Source organism: Sphaeramia orbicularis, chromosome 3 (genome assembly GCF_902148855.1).
Source record: "Sphaeramia orbicularis chromosome 3, fSphaOr1.1, whole genome shotgun sequence".
Lineage (NCBI taxonomy): Eukaryota > Metazoa > Chordata > Actinopteri > Kurtiformes > Apogonidae > Sphaeramia > Sphaeramia orbicularis.
In genome coordinates this window covers 17,844,306-17,865,595 of record NC_043959.1, presented here as the reverse complement: position 1 = coordinate 17,865,595, position 21,290 = coordinate 17,844,306, and the positions used below count along the sequence as shown (strand labels likewise).

Sequence of the window (21,290 nt, the reverse complement as noted above, 5' to 3'; positions counted from 1 at the left end):
AAAAAACAAATGTACGTTTTAAAATAAAGTTATTTTATACTTTTGGTTTATGGGAGACATTTATAGTATTTCATGTGCGTAGTAATGTGAGAATACAGACAGCACTCTCGGGTAAATTAATAATAAAATCACATATATAATGATAATGCTAATATTATGAGGACAACCATACTGTATTACGTTTTATTTTTCATTTTTATTTATACCACTTTAATTTAAAAAAAATTGGGTTCTTTAGCAGCATTTAGTGCTCCAGCAATACGTTTTCCTATTATTTCAGTATTGCTTATTTTTTTATTTACATTTTTTTCAAAGACCTTTCCTATAATGTACTACGACTTTAAAGTCACGTGACAGTTTGTTTACGGTAGAAAGAGGAGGAAAGATGGCGGCCCGCTGGAGCAGTGAGAATGTGGTGGTTGAATTTCGGGATGCACAGGTATTTGTTTGTGAAAGTGAGGTGTGGATCAGCTGATGTCCTGTCAGGTGGACAGATGCACAGGTGCACCAGAGTTAACAGCGCCTCCAAAGTCACAGTAAACACCATAAAACTTATAAATAGCACGAGTTTAGACGGCGATTCTTTCCCACTGATAAGTCTTTAGTTTTTCTTCTAGTGATAAAAGTAAATAAATGCACCTAAGTACACATTTCAGGTTCTTGTACTTTACTTGAATGCTTTCTTTTTATGATACTTTCTACTTCAGCTACATCTCATTGTACTTTTTCCGCCAGTTTATTTGTCTGACAGGTTCATTTCCTTTTCAGTTTAGGATTTTTACACATTGGATAGTAAAACAAGCTTTTAAGTTTGACAGGAAGTTAATGACACATGGGTTTTAATCATTTGTAGAGTAATAATTAATCTTGAAAGTATGGAGTTTTTTGTTTTTTTTAATTGTGTTTTTATTTATCTGTTTGCTTTTTAATGTGGACCATGAGTCTGAAATAAAGCTTATCTATCTATCTATCTATCTATCTATCTATCTATCTATCTATCTATCTATCTATCTATCTATCTATCTATCTATGTTGACTGACACGTTTAAATGAAGGAAAGGAATTAGAAAAGGTAAAGAGTGGGTACCTGAAGAAAAGCACTTTTATTCTACTAATATGTCCCTCAGTGTGATTTTTAAATGATTAGAAATACAGACTATAAATAATTTAAATCATGAATGCAGGAAAAATTTCTATACACATCTGTAGAAGTCAGGCTCATTGTTACGATACATTTCATAAAACATATCAAGGCTTCTACTGAAATGTGATGAAGTGTGCTATGTAAATAAACTGGCCTTGTGTTTTCAGGCCACAGCCATGTCAGTGGACTGTCTGGGCTCACATGCTGTGCTGTCTGGGTAAGTTTAGTTCACCTGAATGCATCCCAGAGTACGTTGTAGATTCCTGACACCACATCAGCAACCTTCAATAATAGAGAAATACATGGAGAGAAGAAAACTGTAATCAAAAATGTTGCTCAACACACTGTCCTTACCTCAGTCTTCTTTACTTTGAGGATATAACCTACTGCTCTTCATTAAATGTCTGTGAATAACTGTGTTTTTTTTTTTGTTTTTTGTTTTTCAGGCGACGTTTCCTCTACATGGTGAACCTTGAATCTCCGTCTGAGCCGCCAAGAAAAATTGGCCGTCAGAGTAAATGGGACGTGGGGACGGTGCAGTGGAACCCACATACAGCCGAGGCCCACGTCTTTGCCGCCTCAGTCAGTTCACTGTTTTCTGTCTGAATTTAAAGAGAAAAACACGCTCTGAAAAACCCTTTAAAATGCCACAGTTAGGGTCATTGACCTCACATCAGACTGAATTTAGAAGATTTATGTTTGAGTTTTCTGTGATGGTTTCACCTTCACCATCATCTTCTTCATCTTAATGCCTCTTTGGGTCTTTCTCTCATGCTCCTCCCTAGTCTTTATGGTCTTTTTCTTTTTTTAACTAAAAAATCCCCTTTATCTCCTTCTGTTGCTTATCATTTTCTCTCTTTATCAGTTCAACTCAAAAAGGCTTTATTGGCATTACAAATAAATGTTTATATTGCCAAAGCAAATTGTACATTTCAAGGGGAAATGTGCTAAGAGTACAAATTTAAGAAGAGTAGTAATATTAAAATAAAGATAAGGCATTTAAAATACAACAGTCTATATAGACATATAGCCATATGAACATTAATGCTATTAACAGGTTTTTTTTGTTTTGTTTTTTTTTTTGGGGGGGGGGGGGTCGGTTGTAGAGTAAATTCAGTCCATAGACAGTGTAGGTGTGTTTATCCCCCTCTCTACTTCTACTCTTTTTCCTCCTTTATCTTCGTTTTCTCCGTCATCAAATCTTCTTCTTCACCTGTTTATTTCTTCATAACCAAAAGTAGATTTGTTGCCATGTAGGCTTTTATGCACTAGAAGTTTATCAAGGCAATGTGGTTGCTTAAATACATAAAATAAAGGAAAAAATCCTAAATACGTACAGAAAATGCAACATAACTATTATTATTTAGTCTCTCAAACTGTATAAAAACTTAAAAAGTCTGATAAATGCAGGTCTGATAGAAAAGTAATCCAGTATTCCAGGACACTTCTCCAGCTGCTGGTTTTTGATGCATGTTTCTGTCTTGTCTTCAGAGTAACCAGCGTGTGGATCTGTACTCGTGGAGGGACGGTTGCGGAGAGGTTCACACGTCCCTGCAGGGCCACACCCGGGTCATCAGGTAACTGAGCCCTGGACTTAAACCCATCTGTGCAGGTGAACTTTCACTGACTCTCTGTCCTGTGTTGCCTTCAGTGACCTGGATTGGTCCTGGTTTGAACCGGAGCTCCTGGTCACCAGCTCAGTGGACACCTACATCTACATCTGGGACACCAGGTGAGAGGAACTCATACCATTTTCCTCACAGTTGTGGAATACTGAGATGGGTTGGTTCACACAGGTCTTTACTCTTCTGTTTCTGACATAGTAGCTGCTGTTGCCATGGAGAAAAGCCTAATCAGATATAATGTGTACATGATTTTTAGCTTCTGCCACAGACTGAAGTTTTACAATTAGACATTTGTTGGGAAATTGTAGTTGACTTCCCTGTTTCAGTGTTGTACCTTTGACTAAACAAGCTGATATTTTCACACAGCTTTTCAGTTTTTGAGCCAGTAAGTCACGACTTCAAACCATGACACACGACTTTGTAGCGTTCCAGGCAAGTCACACCAAACGGTTTGAGCGCGAGGAACTGTGGTAATTAGATGTAAACAAACCACCATGGTGGACCGTACGTTATGCTCATTTACAATCGTTTCTATCGCCAAAGGTGTTTGTTCTTTGCTTATTTGAGGGAAACAGAGGAGGAAAAACAGCACATAAGGCAAGGGAAGCTGTTCTACCTTTTATGTTATTTGTATATTTGGATTCGTATTTCGTATTAATTTATTCTTGCACTCAATGGACTGAAAACTAACTAACGCTAGAGTAGCTGCTGATTATGCAGAACATTTGCAGATAAATAATGTCAGAGCAATACCTTGTTTTAATAAACAAATTGCATAAACACTGCATCCATGGAGGGCAGCATTGTTGTTTCATGGGCTACGTGACATCAGAGCTCAGAACTGGGAGTACATCGATCTAATACGAGTTCACAGGTGGGAAGTCACCGGTTTGACTGCCATTCCAGTGCATTTTCACCAGTAGAAGTTTGGAAAAACATGAGTTATGGGTGGACTGGAACGCAGCATAACTTCTGTTGTAAACTGTGGTGACAAAAGTAAACTGACTGAATCCCCACCACACACACACACACACACACACACACACACACACACACAATGACAACTAAATATTTTAACCTTATAAACTCAATAAAAACACAGGAAGGAGGATGTAGAACTCTCCCATGTCAATATGTAGAACTGCATAGGCATTGGGGGCTTTAATATTTCAGTCTAGAACCCAGGTTTTTGTTAAAGTGGTTTATATACAGTCGCGGAAAAAATTATTAGACCACCCTTGTTTTTTTCAGTTTCTTGTTTATTTTAATGATTGGTCCAACTAAAGGTCCATTTGTTTGGACAAATATAATGATAACAACAAAAATAGCTCATAGTAGTTTAATTTCAGAACTGATATCTATCTATTTAACATGTTTTCTTGATGAAAACCAAAATCACTTCAGTTCTTCCATCTATGGCATTGTACTGACAAAAACAGTGCTTTTAGACATTCCATGTTTTCTTTTCTCTTTTTTAGTCACATGACACACACTGGAGTTAGTACTGGATTGTATAACCATTGTTTTTGATGACTTTTGATGGTCTAATAATTTTTTCCGCAACTGTAATGATTTGATATAAATCAAGCTAGCATTTCTAATGTTCAGCTAAACAACATGTCTTTCATTTTAGTTATGTGTTCGGTCTGTCTGACTGTCTGTTCTTCTGACTCCACAGAGACACTCGGAAACCCACGGTGGCGTTGTCTGCTGTCGGTGAGTCTGCAGAGGATTAAACTACTACAGCTTTGTTTGTTTGGTTTCTGTGTATTGTCATTGATAATACGCTCATTTACTCACACATCTGTTTCACATAGAATCACATAATGTATGAAAACAACAAAGGCATCAACAGACAGGTCCTATCTACATCTAAACGAACATATAATATCCTGTTTGATCAACCTGTACACAGCTGGATCGGCATTAACCTTTTTTACTCAAGTACACATTTGAGGTACTTGAACTTTCCCTGAGTATTTCAAAGTCAAAATCTGCTTCATTGTCAGTTTTGCCATGTGTACATCACATACAGAAAACTGAAATTACAAAAACTCTAAGGAGCAGCAATGAACATAGTAGAAAAAATATTAAAAAACAGAAAAATATAAGAGTTTAACTATAAACAGAATATAACTATAAACAAAGATCATAGAATATAACTATAAACAGTAGGTGGATGAGGAGACAATAAATAAACAGTACAGTAAGTGCATATTTCCATATTAATGCTTATTCATTTTATGCATTAAAACCATGCATTATCAAATGTATTGATTTTAAATGTTTGTGATAAACTGTCTTTTATGGTTTGAGTTTTTTTTTTTTTTTGATCAAGATCTTTTTATTGAAGTTTTCTCAATTTAATACAAGCACAGTCCTGAATGGTCCTTACAGAAATCTTAAGTAAGCATGGGTGTAAATCAATCGCAGCTAGCACCAAAGGAAAAAAAACAACCCCCCCCCCCCAAAAAAAAAACAAACAAAAACAAAACAAAGTAAAATGGAGCAAACAACAGACTATACGTAAAATGTTTCCCTCCTCAGTCATTGCCAGTGCACTAGATATAATAAAGAATCACTATCACGACAGAAACCTGCGACAGGAGTAAGTACGGAGTGAGCAGCATTGATAAACTGCTATGGTTTGAGTTTTAAATTCTTATCTTTCTTCAGTCAAATAAACTCTTAATAAAACCTTGCGAATTCACTGACAAATGCATCATCAGAAAATAGGCCTGTTTTTCTGAGTTTATGAAAAGTTGAGTGAAATGGTTCTCACAACACAGCAACACCATGGATATGATAAATGATCAAATATGATGCATTGGTGTAGATTAGAATACCAAGTTTCTAATAAACATGAAACATATACAGCAGTATGATGAATAAAACCATCATACATACACTGTCTACTTTGACTTTTCATATTTTAAGTACATTTTGTTGATAATACGTACATACTTTAACTGAAGGAGGGAGAAGTTGTACTTATACTGAAGTACTGTCAGTGTGTATTTGATACTTTTGCTCATTAATAACTGCTCTCATACATAAAGAGATGGACTTTGACTTGGTAGTAGCTAAGAAACGGATTTAGTGAACTGCGTCATCTCTTTAATAATTGCTCATCAAGTCTTTTGTTTTTTTCTCAGCTGGAGCATCGCAGGTGAAATGGAACAGAAAGAACCAGTTTCTTCTCGCTTCCAGTCATGACGGAGACGTGCGCATCTGGGATAAAAGAGTGGGTGCTTCACTATTCGTTACAACAACACACCGCAAAAATCTAAATCTTACCCAGTTGATTTTTCTCATTTCTAGTCCAAATATCTCATCACACTTAAAATCAGACAGAATCACCTAAAGAGAAACTTTTCAGTGAGATATAAGAACTGATTTTTAGACAATAGATCTGGAAAATCTGATTTCAAGAAATCTTACCAAGATAATTTTCACTTGTTCCATTGGCAGATTTTTTTTGCTTAACTGAAGATTTTTTTGGCTTAATTGAAGATTTTTTTTTGCTTAATTCAAGATTTTTTTTTGCTTAAATGAAGATTTTTGTTTGCTTAATTCAAGATTTTTTTTGCGGAATTCAAATTTTTTTTGCTTAATTCGTGATTTTTTTTTTGCATAATTCAAGATTTTTTTGCTTAATTCAAGATTTTTTTTGCTTAATTCAAGTTTTTTTTTTTTTTTTTTTGCTTAATTCAAGCAAAAAAATCTGCCAATGGAACAAGTGAAAATGATCTTGGGAAGATTTCTTGGAATCACATTTTCCAGATCTACTGTCTAAAAATCAGTTCTTAAATGTCACTGAGAAGTTCCTCTTTAGGTGATTCTGTCTTATTTCAAGTGTGATGAGATATTTGGACTAGAAATGAGAAAAATACACTTGGTCAGATTTAGATTTTTTTTTCAGTGCATAGGTTTTCATGGTCTTATATTTATAAAGTTATTTATGCTGATTATATTCCTTTTTTCTGTTATTTTTTTCTAAGCAGAAACCAAACACAGCGGTGGAGTACGTAGCAGCTCACCTGTCAAAGATCCACGGCCTGGACTGGCATCCGGATAACGAGTATATCCTGGCCACATCGAGTCAAGACAACTCAGTGAGGGTGAGAAACTGAGGCTGGTTTCATCTTCAGGCTGTTTAACAGTGGTTCTGATAGCGGAGGGAGATGAGGCTCATGAACCACAATGTCCCTGGTTCCACTGCATTTGCCAGATCATAATGTCCTTGTGTCCTTTTTGTCTGTTTACCGTCAATTGCCAGTGAAAGTCTATAAATATAAAAAATGATCTGAAAAGCAGGATTATTACTGTGTGAATTACAATTTGGAATTGGTTTTATTCATTTATTTTATTTATTTATTTTGAACATGCAAAGAAACAAAACGAAGCAAAATAAGACAAAAAAAAAACAAACTTTTAAATGAGCAGAATCTATCTTCAAGTACGTGCAAGTCTGAATATTGCATGGTTGAAAAGGAGTAGGAAGAAGTATAAACTACTTTACAAATCTTAGTGTGTCACTGCAGTGCAGATTAGATACTCTGCACTTTATGTTCCCTCGTTACTGGTTTGAGGTGTTTGAAATGTTCTACATTTTATGTTTCATCCTCATCTTAACCCATAAAAACCCAAACAACCACCGTCTACCACAACCACCTACTGATCTAAACTGTTTAATACCTTTTGATCCATTAATCCTATCAATACATGTAAATAATTGATGTAAAATACAGTTCTTCATCTTTTCATGGTCATCAGATATGACCCATTTGGATGTTCAGAGGCTCCGTAGTTACCATGGAAACACCGTCATCTTCTACAACATTGATTCACCAGTAAAACCTATGGAGTTGGATCAATGACAGTGGATGGACACACTGGCTTTATATGTATTAAATAATAAAATGAACAAAAACTTTACAAATCCTAAATAACATGAGCAAAATGAGCAAAAAATTAACCAAAATGAAGTAAGAAAAAAAAGAATAAAATAAGCAACAAAATGAACAAAAACAGCCAAAGTGATCAAAAAGATTAACAAAAATGAATAATAAATCAACAAAATAAGAAGTAACATGAACAAAATAAGTTTTCTGTTTGTGCTTTGCCAAAATGTAGGATTTTGTGAAGAATGAGGAAATATTGACAGAATCCATTTTAAGGTTAGCCTGAAACATTAAAAACTGTGGATATTTAAAGGTTCAGCCAAATCCAAATGCTCTGTATTTTTTAGGCACAAATAACAGAAAAATTACTGTTCTGGACACGACAACAGTCCAACAAAAACAACCCAAAATAAATAAATATCATATAAAATAAAAAGTGTGTTACTAAGGCTCTGAAATCCATCTGTAGAAAAAGTTCTAAATAATAATAATCTGAGCTTTTTTGAGTATAAATTGAATGAGTTTTGTCTGTGTTGTGTGTGCAGTTCTGGGATTACCGACAGCCTAGGAAGTACCTGAACATCCTGTCCTGCCAGGTGCCAGTGTGGAAGGCCAGGTACACGGTGAGTTTGAACACTGAGCTCCAGTCAGAGGATTATTGAACTATCTCAAGGCAGAGGGTGAGACTGGGGTTAGGGCTCAGTTTGGTGCTGCTATTGATACCTGTGATACTGATTAAAACCATGAAAAACATTATATTAACCAAGTACTTGTTCAGACCTGAACTGGACTGCTCTGAAATTGATCACCTCAGTCAGTCATTTTGGAAACAAAGATAATAATTTAAACCAAACTAACCAATGCAATGATATTTATCTCATAATATAAAAGTATATTCTGACATTAGTCATTATTGTTTTGGATCCCAGACCCCTGTTAGAAAAGAAACACCTGGATTTAACGTGTCCACATACTTTTGTCCATATGGTGAATGACTTAGGCAATTGTGATATGATAACGATTTCTTAAATGTTTGTAAACAGTAACCGTTACATATGTTCTCTGTGTGTGTGTGTGTGTGTGTGTGTGTGTGTGTCAGCCGTTCTCCAACGGTCTGGTGACAGTGATGGTTCCTCAGCTGAGGAGGGAGAACAGTCTGTTGCTGTGGAGTACACTTGATCTCAACAGCCCCGTCCACGCCTTTGTTGGACATGATGACGTCGTGCTTGAGTTCCAGTGGAGGCCGCAGAAAGAAGGTGACCAATCACACACCGCAATGCATTTGGATGTTTGGAAGGAGTGTGTGGACTGGATCTAGTTAACAGTTTACTCTAAGTGTGAACAAAGGCAGAGTCATGGGCACCTTTCCTCTGTTTGTCAGTATTTACATGCACACTAATATTACAGGATTGTTCCATATTTGACAATATTCTGAATTCGGGTTTTTACTACAACAACGTGGCTTCTTGTCTTTTTAAAGCAGTGTTTTTCAACCTTGGGGTCAGGATCCCACATGGGGTCACCTGGAATTCAAATGGGGCTGCCTGAAATTTCTAGTAATTGATAAAAAATAATCATTTACGAATAAAAAAAATATGGTGAGTCGAGAGAGACAATCCCAATCTAAAAGACATGACAAAATGTGAAGCTGAAACTGCAGCACTGTGGTTCTGTTTATCTTTCAAATGTTCATTGTGGTCGGTTTCAGATGCTGCAGCTTTCAGAATTCATAGTTTGAGTTTTTGTTTGTTCAGTATTAGTTGTCAGCCTTGTAAATCCAAGCTGGACTGACTGTACATATCCTGACCAAGGAAAATCAAATTCTCCCTTTGTGCAGTAATCTATACCTGGCTTTACTGCCTCCGTCCAGAACAATATGCATTATGTAGACTAAATATCCTCTAAAATTAATTTGTATGTGAAATATAGTATAGAAAACTATTACATGATCAAAAACAAATTAATTTTAGAAAAAAAAGTGTCTCCCTTCTGAATGTCTGGGGTCACCAGAAATTTGTGATGTTAAAATGGGGTCACAAATAAAAAAAGGTTGGGAACCACAGTTTTAAAGTATGGAACAAAAAGGAGGTTTTCAGGGTTAGAGATGCAAGGGCAAAAGAAAATCCTAGATTTCTGGTTGGAAGGGGAAGTTACTTTTAGACGTTATGAAAGACAAGAAGGTTTCTGAATATCAACAAATATTGTGGTGTCAGAATTTTAAAGAGTGGTTGAAAGAATGACAGAGGGAGGCTGTGTTTGGACACTTGAAACAGTCCATCATCAGCTGAAACACAATATGAAATGAAAAGAAAAGCAGCAGAATCTTCTCCAGCCTCTATCTGGTAATGCTGCATGTGCACTGCAGCAGGTATGTATGTTTGTGGGGATGGTGGAGAAGCTTTCATTTTCATTGGTCAGGTAAACAGGTTTGGAGGAATATTGCCTTTTTTGGAGTAAAAAAATGTGAATAGAAACATAGTCTGTGCTAACTGGAGTTTAATCTGATGACTGAAGGAACTTAAAGTTAATAATTCATCATCTTCAGACTTTGTCAGATGATGCATTTTATTTGAACAGTAGTGTCACATGACCACATCTGTGACATCAGTGAGAATCAATGATGTGCTATTATTCATTTAAAACCTATTCTGCCTAATATGTTAAACTGTGGTGGGTTTAGCCTGGATGTTTAATGTTTAGTTTAGTGTTTACTTGTTGGTTTTGTCAACTGTACAGGTTCTAAGGATTACCAGCTGGTCACATGGTCCAGAGACCAGACATTGAGGATATGGAGGGTGGATCCTCAGCTGCAGAAGGTAACAATGAGAAGACACTTCACACATATACTGTCTGTCTTCCTCAGACGGATCTGTTCATGTTGTTGTTGTTGTTGTTGTTGTGCAGTTGTGTGTCAGTGACGTGGTAGAAGATCTGATGGAGGGGATGTCTCTGACGGTGGAGTCGGAGAAGGCGCTGTCGTCCCAGGACCCTGGGGGTCATCACAACGCTGGCCCGGCTGTAGAAATTCTACAGGGTGAGGAGGATGTAGACACGGCAGAGATGGATCCTAATGTTCTCTGTAGCTTCTAGGGTTGAGTTTGTTCTCTGTCAGGCCTCCAATATATAGTTAGCCTCGTATTATAACAGCCTAAGTCATCAACTATATGGACAAAAGTATGTGGACACGTTGAATTCAGGTGTTTCTTTTCTAACGGGTCTGGGATACAAAACAATAATGATTAATGTCAGAATACAGTCGTGGAAAAAATTATTAGACCACCCCTTGTTTTCTTCAGTTTCTTGTTCATTTTAATGCCTGGTCCAACTAAAGATCCATCTGTTTAGACAAATATAATGAGAACAACAAAAATAGCTCATAGTTTAATTTCAGAGCTGATATCTATCCATTTAACATGTTTTCTTGATAATAACTAAAATCACTTCAGTTCTTCCATCAATATCTATGGCATTATACTGACAAAAACAGTGCTTTTAGACATTCTATGTTTTATTTTCTGTCTGTTTTAGTCACATGACACACACAGGAGTTAGTACTTGATTGCATAACCATTGTTTTTGATGACTTTTGATGGTCTAATAATTTTTTCCATGATTAGATATTTTTATATTGGGATAAATGTAATTGCATTGATTAGTTATTCTTCCAAAATGCCTCAGAGATGGGTTTTACATAATTACTCTCAACATTGATTTACTTGTTTTTTTTATCCAAGACTCTGATTTTAAATGTTGATATGATGATCAATATGATGTTTATCCCATAATATAAAACTATATTCTAACATTAGTCATTATTGTTTTGGATCCCAGACCCCTGTTAGAAAAGAAACACCTGGATTCAACGGATCCAAAGACTTTTGTCCATTTGTGTATGAGTTAGGTAATTATGCTATGAGGCTAACGATACGTTTGTCCTGTCATTTCTTAGAACAGGACAGTGGTCTGAGTGCAGGAGGTCGGCAGGACGCAGCGGCACTGGGCTCAGGCCTCCCTCAAACGCTGCAGCAGGAGTTCTCTCTGGTCAACCTGCAGATCAGAAACGTGAATGTGGAGGTGAGAATGTAACATCCACAACAACAGGCAGATTCACACAGCAACGGCATTTAACTCAGAAAAAGACTGGAAAGACACTGTTATACACAACCAAGTAATTCTAGCTATAAAAAAAACACCAGTGGTCGAACGTAAGTACTTTACTTCTGCAGTACTTGTACTTTTTGTTCTACTACATTTATCTGCCCGCTTTTCAAATGACAGTTTTTCACCTCCTTCATATCTAGTGAACACTACATACCCACAAATATGTTGACTTTGAATGTGCCATAAACTTAAAAATGAAGTGTTGCAAAAATTCTCCACTTTAAACTGATTAAACTCTTTACATTCCCTCTTAGATGTGTTGGAAAAGGCATCATCACTGGCCTGTTTTTATGACTTTGTGAATAGTTTTTAGACATCCATTGCTCTTACAGGACAGTGAAGGTTCAAACACACATGATGATCTTATAGAATATGATGCACTGCATTAGGATTAAACTGCCAACACTTTATAAAGTAGTTCAAATGAGCTCCACTTTACACCTACGGCTATGAAATGAATCAAAATCATAAAATGTCTAACATTGACAGACACTATTTTACATCGATTTCTTAGAATGTTCATGTAAATAGTATTTTCACATCCTGATACAGATTTTTACTGTTATTTTTTATGTTTGGAAGACTAATTTCACATTGTGCAATGACTTTCACAGTGGAAAAAACCCACTTCACTCTTCCTTTAAAAATGGTTCACCATGTTCCCATTTGCAGTTTCAGTTCTGTTTTTGACCAATTTAGTTGTTTTCCACTTCATATATATTTATATTTAGAAGAATCTGTCCATTTCCCCTTTAGTTCACATACAGTTCTAACATGGAAAATAACTCCTGTAGAAAAAGTCTGTCGTCTTCATCAGCTGTTCAAGCATCACGGTGGGTTTGGTGTTTTTGTGCAGATGGATGCTGTGAACTGCAGCTGTGTGGTGTCAGCTCACTTTGGCAGTCATCAGGTCCACTTAGTCATGAAGTTTCCCGCCCAGTATCCCAACAACGCCCCACCCACTTTCCAGTTTGTTTCCCCGACAACCATCCCCTCTGCTATGAAGATCAAGATCCAGAAGGTATTGTTTTCCTTAAGTATTACAAATACACCTGTGCTTTTTATAAATAGGTTTTGTCAAAATCCAAAAAACTGATCTATGATTTGTTCCCTGTTCAGATTTTGACAGACACGTCTCTGCAGAAGGTAAAGAGGAACCAGAACTGTCTGGAGCCGTGTGTCCGACAGCTCGTGTCCTGCCTGGAGTCTGACATGGTGAGGGCGAACACACACGTTTGGTTTTTACCCCTCGGTCACATACTGGCCGAAAGGGTATTGTAATCGTTTTGTTGTCTGTCCGTCTGTCTGTCCATTCAACGACATAATCACATTATTATTATATCACATATTTATTATTACTAATGCCTAACCCCCACATGTACCCTAAACTGAACCTGAACCTGATGCTAGCTCAGTTTTTTCCACCCATTATCCAGTCAGACCACCCTTTTCAGGCATCAGAAGCACATTTAACCAAATTTTAAAAAAAAAAACAACAAAAAATTAATACAGACTCATGGTTTCGTTGTATTTATAGATCAGTTTGATTTAAACACCAGAGTTTGTGTTGGTAAATCATTTAAAAAGCAATAATCTGCATTCTAGATCTCAAAACTGGGGCTGGACAATATAAGCTGGGTGTCTTCCTACTCCTTTTAGGACATTAAGTATTATTAAAGAGACACAGTGAAAGAGTTATACATAGTGTTTTTCTTTTTTGGTTGATTTATTTCCATATATTGGAGTGTCCGGTTTAAACTGATCATTTCTTTTGCCTCCTTACTACCTTTTGCCTACTACTTATCAACCAGTGGACTGACTGATGGACACAGCCTCTTAGAGATGCACTGTGGAAGTGTATAAATAGAAATAAACTTGTTGAAAAGGACTCCTCTGAAGCCAGTTCTGAACTTTGGGTTGGGGAGGTCAGAAGAAACCATTCTAGTTCTATATTGACATCAGAACCATCAACAAAACTGACTTTTTTGCCAGAGGACATGGAACATAAATTCAGCTTGTTGAGACCATACTAGAATACTAATATTATAATACTATAATACACAGACTAGAAACCATACATACAGGGTTCAGACGGGTGCTTGAAATCCTTGAAAATGCTTGAATTTCAATGTTGTGTTTTCAAGGTCTGAAAAGTGCTTGAATTTTAGTTTAAGTGCTTTAAAGTGCTTACAATTATAACTCTGTGATGTGATTTAAGTATTTATTTTAATATTAACTCTGCCAGGTTAGATGGCAAACCAAAGCTAATTACACAGCGGTGACACATATTGAAAAATAAAACTTTATGTCAAATAAGAAAATTACCAGGTGTTCTCAGGTCAACTCCAGGTATATTTAAGTGTGACTGAAGAACACCAAGTGGCTTCCCTTTTTTTGGATAAAACTTTATGTTCTCTTTTAATTTCTAAACATTTTGCTATTATGAAGCATAATTTTATTTCTTTATAGCGTAACACTATGAACAACATTGTGATAAAAAGTGGAAAAAAATAATCATGAGTATATTTATATTCCTGTAGATAAGTATTTTACCCCAGCGATAAGGTGCTGTACTGGAAAAATTTTAAAATTGCCCTTAAAAGTGCTTGAATTTGACCTTGAAAAATATGTACAAACCCTGTACATGCCACAGCTGGTTTTACTTTACTTTACTTGTATATGTACTTTAATGCTACAGTTATTTTTTTCTCATTTTGTGTCATATACTATATGTTTTCGTATCCTCAGACCCAGGAGGACGATCCCACCTCCAGCCCCTTTGTCCTGTCCAACCCCGTCCCTCCGTCCCTGCAGGCGTTCCCCAGGGTCACCAACACATACGGCTCCTATCAGGTGAAGACTGTCACACAGAAGGGAAATCTACCCTGACCTGGTTTAAAGGACAGGTTTAAGATTTATATGAACACTCATCCTGTATGTCGACCTACTTATGGTTCTAATTATTGACAATGAACATACGTAAAACAGAGTGAGTATAAACACATTGTATATTTCAGTAGTTTTCATAGTACTTTAGTAGTATTTGTATATTTAATATTCTATCTTGTAGCTTTCATACATTGCTTCCATTTTTTGGTATTTTGTGCGATTTTTTTTATTGATATACAGTCCTTTTTTGCACACTACTTTTCATTGTTCCTGTGACAGTGAAGATCTATTCTATTCTATTCTATAAATTAATTATGTTAGCTTTGTCATTCTGAGTATAGCAGAACTGTATCCTTTCTTAATGCTGAGTTATGGATCTATTTTTCCAGGACGCTAACATCCCTTTCCCTCGGACGTCAGGGGCTCGTTTCTGTGGCACCGGTTGTCTGGTCTACTTCACTCGGCCAATCACAATGCACCGCTCTGTCCCGCCCACTGAGCCCACTCCCAGGTGAAATATAAAACTTGAGGTTCAAAGGGGCAAGGGAGTATGTTAAAGTGTCATACCACTGACGGCTACTAAATGGTGACTTCAAAAAACAAACCCTGGCCTCCATAGACTTGAATTTAACTTCTCTCATCATTCTGGTCTCATTCACTTTATTCGTTCTGGTGATAAAATCTTTAAATTATTGCTCAGTTAGTGAGATTTTAAAAGGCTATGGCATCTGCCGTGTTGGACTTTTATTGACAGGTGACACATTGGGCGAATAAGGCTTTTGGAGCTTCAGTTTTTTTTGTTTTGGTTTAGTAAGTAAATAAAGTTTATTTAGTTTTAGGTTTTTTTGTACTTTATTTTTTCATTTGTTTTAGTATAAGATACAAAACAACCGGAGAAATGGTCACAGGTACATTCAGACATTTACATACTGTTTACTGTCCACAGATTGAATGAAAAGACCCATTTCATCCAATACTTTACACCCTTGTGTTGTTGTAGGCGGAGATAGTAGGTCATTATTTCCATTAAATTGATATGATTGACAAGGAGCTTCAGTTTTTTGAATAAAATTTATGTATGTCTACTTTCACTCTAAGTTATGCTAACAAAACAGTCAAATGATTTTGTTTTGCAAAAAAAAATGTGTAATTTTTCCACATCAGTAAACTCATGTTCAGGATTAACTCACTCATTACCTTTTATAATCCTACAGCTTCTCCCTTTTCTCCTAAATACGATCACTTCTAGCTCCAAAATCCAAAATGGCAGTGGCCAAAACACAACTTCCTAGCTTCCCAAATTTTAGTTTAACCATAAAGACCCAAACATTCGCCTGCATCCAAAACCATCTACTGATGTAACTGTTTAATACCTGTTGATCCACTAATCCTATCAATACATGTCAATAATTGGTGTAAAATACAGTTCATCTTTTCATGGTCATCAGATATGACCCATTTGGACGTTCAGAGGCTCCGTAGTTACCGTGGAAACACCGTCATCTTCTACAACATTGATTCACCAGTAAAACCCATGGAGTTGGATCAATGACAGTGGATGGACACACTGGGTTTATGTTCAGTTAATGACAGATTTTACTGAAAAAGTCCCTTTTTTGTTTTTGATCTAATAACGTTTGAATTTGCTCCAAGTTTTCTGTAACATCAACATGACCAATGAATTAAATATAGAAAGATTCCTGATTTTACACTGAAAAATGCAAAATGTAGAGGATAACATTGTAATAAATGATGATAAATCGCCTAAAAGTTAAATATAGAGAAAATTCATTTGGAACTGCCATAATAGTAGCACTGGGTCTTTAAGGGCTAAGTATTGATCAGAGACATCATGGTGGCATCTATGACCACATTATTATGGAGTTTTAATTCATCCCTTAATATTAGACACTTTTCAATACTTCACATGAAACTGTAAAAGTGTAATTTTCCTTTTATATTGTTACAGTTCTGTTCAGTAACTATGTAGAATCATTTGTCTACTAGTGTTACGGATAGTTTTCTTGCTGTGATTGTAGGTTTTTGGAATAAGAAGAAAATGAACCCAACACAATAGATTAATTACACAAAAATCCATTCGTTACCCCAACAGTCTAACTTGAATTGTTCTGTTATAATTTAAGTTTTTATTTGATTTTGTAATGGAGAATTTACATGTTTTACATTCACATGCACCTATAACATTTTACCATGTTGTTTGTTCTATATTTCTTTTCTTTTCAGAAAAGAACAAAACAATCTATACAATTGTTTTTCTGTGTATATCTCCAGTGTGATCACTTCTTGATTTCTTTTCTCCCTTTTTTTTAAACAACAAAACATTAATAAATAAATAAATAAATAAATAATACAAACAACAGTAATATAGTAGCTAAACAACAGCGGGTGTCATGATTTGTTCCTTTTTAGTGTTCATAAAGTCCATCCATGGTTTCCAGCACTCCTCAGATTTGTTACGTTCTAGTCTCAAAGCAAATGTAAGTTCCTCCATCGGGGAAATTTCCTTAACAAGCTCTATCCAATCTTCTAATGTGGGTAGTTTGTCAGTCATCCATTTTCTAGTGATTACTTTCTTGCTAGCATTGAATTGCTCTTTTCATGTGATTGGTCCAGGTCCCTGTCCGCTCTCTCGGCCTATCACAGTGGCGTGTTGACTCCTATGAAGATGCGTTCAGAGTCGCAGAGCACTCTCAGGTTATACAGCGGCAGCCCCACCCGCTCTGACAAAGACACTGTGTCCATCTCCTCCTTCTACTACAAAGAACGGGTGAGACACACACATTCTGCTGATGGAAATGAACACTAACCTCATGGATCAGTCAAACGTCAATGCATGACATGTTGTTCAGTGATCTTCTTTTAATATCTGGATTAACAAAACCTCAGACTTTTGGTGGGTGTTCTCAGACTGAGCTGTTTTCACATCATTTAGGAAACAAATGAGACTTTAAATCATCGGACCTCATGAATGAATGTTTTCTGATTTATTCCTCTCATATTTGTTCCTGCACCAAGTAATTAGTAGAAAATAAGAAAATCATATCATTAGCCTCACAGCATAATGAAGTCATCCACTATATGGACGAAAGTATGTGGACACACTGAATTCAGGTGTTTCTTTTCTAACAAAACAATAATGACTAATGTCAGAATATAGTTTTATATTGTGGGATAAATATCATTGCATTGGTTAGTTTGGGTTAAATTATCTTTGTTTCCAAAATGCCTCAGAGATGGTTTTGACTTCATTTCTCTCAACATTTATTTTTTTATTTTATCCATGACTATGATTTTAAATCTTCTTCCTCTGAATTTCTATAATATTTTTCCTGCTCTGACTATAAATAATAATTTTCTTCCACATCTAACAATCTACTTTGATCAGATCTCACTGAGGAAGAAAAACCTCCCACATTTGGTTTGAAATAAATAAAATGATCAAAAACAAATAATAAATGTATAAAATATTAAATAACATGAAAACAATTTGCAAAAAACTACAAACAGCCAAAGTGAAAATAAGTTGAAAATAAACAAAATAAGTTAGAAAATTAGCAAAAACAAATAATGTAATAAATAAAATGAATAAAAATGAACAAAAACAATGATTAAATTTTTTTTTTTCCTTGACTGTGATTTTAAATGTTCTTCCACTAAATTTCTCTTGTATTTTTCCTGCCCTGACTGTAAACAATAATTTTCTTCCTCGTCTAACCATCTATTTTCATCACATCAGACACATCATGTCTCCAGCTGTCAGATGTCCTGTTCATGAGGATCAGACACACAAACATCAATATTAATAATCAATAGGATATTTATCCCATAATATAAAACTACATTCTGATATTAGTAATTATTGTTTTAGATCCCAGACCCGTTAGAAAAGTAACACCTGGATTCAACGTGTCCACAGACTTTTGTCCATATAGTGTACGACTTATGTAATTATGCCATGAGGCTAATGAAATGTGGGATTCATGAAACATGTGCTGACAGCCAAGTCTGTTCTGTAATGAATTTGATACTTTTGTAATTTTTGATCTTAGATTTGATGTCCATGCCAGGAAATTTGCAATTAGAAGGAAACTTTCCAATAAACCTATACAAGGGCAGTAGACATGTGCATCATCATCCTCATTAGTATTTCCAAGTTTGTTTTTGTGCTTGTTGACTTCTGTGTAGGATAAAACACTCTTATATTTTTCATTTACCTCAGAAGATGCAAGAAGCTCCCAAGTATTAATGAACGCCACAAAAGTTCTTAAATTGTTTGCACGCACAATTTAAGATCACGTCTGTGTGTACTCATAAGTCATGCATGAGGTCCAATGATATGACAATAAAAGAACCACATGACTAAAACCACAATCCAAGAACCAGAATAGTTGGAATTTAACACAGCAAAACACAAAACACGTCAGGACCTTCAGCTTTAACTGAGAACCGTAAGAGCTGACTCCTGACACCCATGGTAGTGTTGTACTATTTCATATTAGTTTATTTGGACCTTCTCTGGATTGTTTTCCATGATATTTTTCAAAACTGGGAATCAGCTTTATAACATAAAGGAATATTTTGTTGACAGCTGATTAAAAGTCTTTTAAATATTATCAATATTATATTACTTGGATTTGTAGACTGTTGGGTGAGATATAGAGTCACCTAATTCAGCCTTGAAGGTTTTTTTTTTTAAAAAACAAAACAGTGCAAGCACGGCCTTTTTACACCATTTTCATGTTGCTGAATATAATAAATTAAATAAATTAATGAAATCTAACATTACTTCAAAATAAGCGTAAAACCAGAACAAACAAAATTAAAATAAGGACTAAATTCCAAAAACTAAAACTTTGTTTATATAAATTTTGTCTTATTGACTGTTTTCCCACATTTTTGCCTTTTTGTTTTACTCTCATTTTGTCTTTTTGGAATCATTTAAAACCAGAAATAACCATCCAGCTTCTTGAATTTTCTCTCAGAATCAGCCTTTAACCCATAAAGACCCAGCACTACTTTTGTGGCAGTTCCTAAATAACTTTTTCCTTTGTATTTTTAACCTTTCTTAAGTAATTTATTACCATTTACTCTAATATTATGTTCTGTATTTTACACTTTAGAGTGAACATCAGGTATTTTCTGATATTTAATTCATTGATCATGTAGAAGTTTATTAAAGCTTAAAGTAAATCCAAAGGTTATTATATCAAAACAGAGGAAACTGCAGAAAAAGTGTCTTTTTCAGTCAAATCTGTCACTAACTGAACATAAACCCAGTGTGTCCATCCACTGTCATTGATCCAACTCCATGGGTTTATTATTTTTTCTTCCATTTCATCCATTTTGTGGGTTATTTTGTTCGTGTTACTTATTGTTTTGTCAGTTTTTTCTTTATTTTGTTGCTTATTTTATTATTTTTTCTCATTTTAGTTACTTTTTTGATTATTTTTTCCTTCTTATTTATCATCTTGTAAATTTTTCTATTCATTTTTGTACATTTTATTTATTATTGAACATAAACCCAGTGCGTCCATCCACTGTCATTGATTCAACTCCATGGGTTTTACTGGTGAATCAATGTTGTAGAAGATGACAGTGTTTCCATGGTAACTACGGAGCTGCTGAATGTCCAAATGGGCCATATCTGATAACCATGAAAAGATGACAAACTGCATTTTACACCAATTATTTACATGTATTGATAGGATCAGTGGATCAGCAGGTATTAGACAGTTTAGATCAGTAGATGGTTTTGGTAAGGTGATGGATTTTTGGGTCTTTATGGGTTAAACTTGATGGAAATAAGGAGTTGACATTTATTGTGACAAACACCAATTTTATCTGATATGAAAATGTTGAGTGTGGTAATATTTCTGGCCATATCATGCAGCTCTAATTAGACAGAACTACCACTTGCACATTTCCTGTAAAACCTCAGACGTCCACGTACACAGACTGACTGACGCTGACATGTTTGAAACGACCCACAGGTGGCTTCTGGGTAAACACCTCTTTTCTGTCTCACTGGATGTCTCCCTGTTTGGCTTTTGTTTGTTTCTATTTTATCTTTTTCTTTTCTGTGTTGTTTTTCTCCGACCAATCACCCGCCCTCATGCTGCTGTGGGCCGCCCCTCCTTTCCACTCCTGTCCAATCAGAAGCTTCCAATCTCTGCCTCCCGCCGCTGGTCTGTCCAAACCCTTCATGACTGGCCGGTACTGAGTTCCCTCTCTCCCTCCATTCATCCATATCTATTTCCAGCCTCTCTCTCTCTCTCTCTCTCTCTCTCTCTCTCTCTCTCTCTTTCTCTTTCCCAGAGCTTTCCCTTCATTATTTTCCTTCCTCACATCGGTGGGATTAATAGGTTACCTGTTGCCTCTCACTGATTGGCTGACGTCCCCTCGCCTAACACCTCACTTACTAAAACTGAAAGCCACAAGCAACGTCAGCCTCAATTATGTGTTCTGAAATGGTACATGAATCTGAATTCTACTGCACCTGCATCAGTCAAATGGAATGATGAGATTATATGTATTGTGAACTTTGTA

General features: G+C 35.8%; 2 protein-coding genes and 1 pseudogene across 2 annotated transcripts in view; 2 read left to right on the top strand and 1 right to left on the bottom strand.

Annotated features, from left to right (window-relative positions):
• LOC115436927 (conserved oligomeric Golgi complex subunit 8-like) overlaps nucleotides 1-21,290 on the top strand; it is a 99,281-nt gene that overhangs the window by 19,097 nt on the left and 58,894 nt on the right. The gene's annotated exons all lie outside the window — the stretch shown is intronic.
• The window catches only part of LOC115436980 (GATOR complex protein WDR59-like), a 29,499-nt gene continuing 8,581 nt past the window's right edge, over nucleotides 373-21,290 (top strand). Inside the window, 19 exon segments of the mRNA XM_030160022.1 lie at nucleotides 373-439; nucleotides 1,312-1,361; nucleotides 1,591-1,726; nucleotides 2,636-2,721; nucleotides 2,796-2,876; nucleotides 4,448-4,485; nucleotides 5,925-6,013; nucleotides 6,774-6,890; nucleotides 8,219-8,296; nucleotides 8,773-8,929; nucleotides 10,410-10,489; nucleotides 10,578-10,707; nucleotides 11,623-11,747; nucleotides 12,691-12,855; nucleotides 12,954-13,049; nucleotides 14,583-14,687; nucleotides 15,113-15,234; nucleotides 17,358-17,511; nucleotides 20,901-20,957. Of these exon segments, the coding sequence (XP_030015882.1) occupies nucleotides 386-439; nucleotides 1,312-1,361; nucleotides 1,591-1,726; nucleotides 2,636-2,721; nucleotides 2,796-2,876; nucleotides 4,448-4,485; nucleotides 5,925-6,013; nucleotides 6,774-6,890; nucleotides 8,219-8,296; nucleotides 8,773-8,929; nucleotides 10,410-10,489; nucleotides 10,578-10,707; nucleotides 11,623-11,747; nucleotides 12,691-12,855; nucleotides 12,954-13,049; nucleotides 14,583-14,687; nucleotides 15,113-15,234; nucleotides 17,358-17,511; nucleotides 20,901-20,957 (1,920 nt within the window). The 5' untranslated portion in view covers nucleotides 373-385.
• LOC115436972 (WD repeat-containing protein 88-like) overlaps nucleotides 11,627-21,290 on the bottom strand; it is a 39,385-nt pseudogene continuing 29,721 nt past the window's right edge.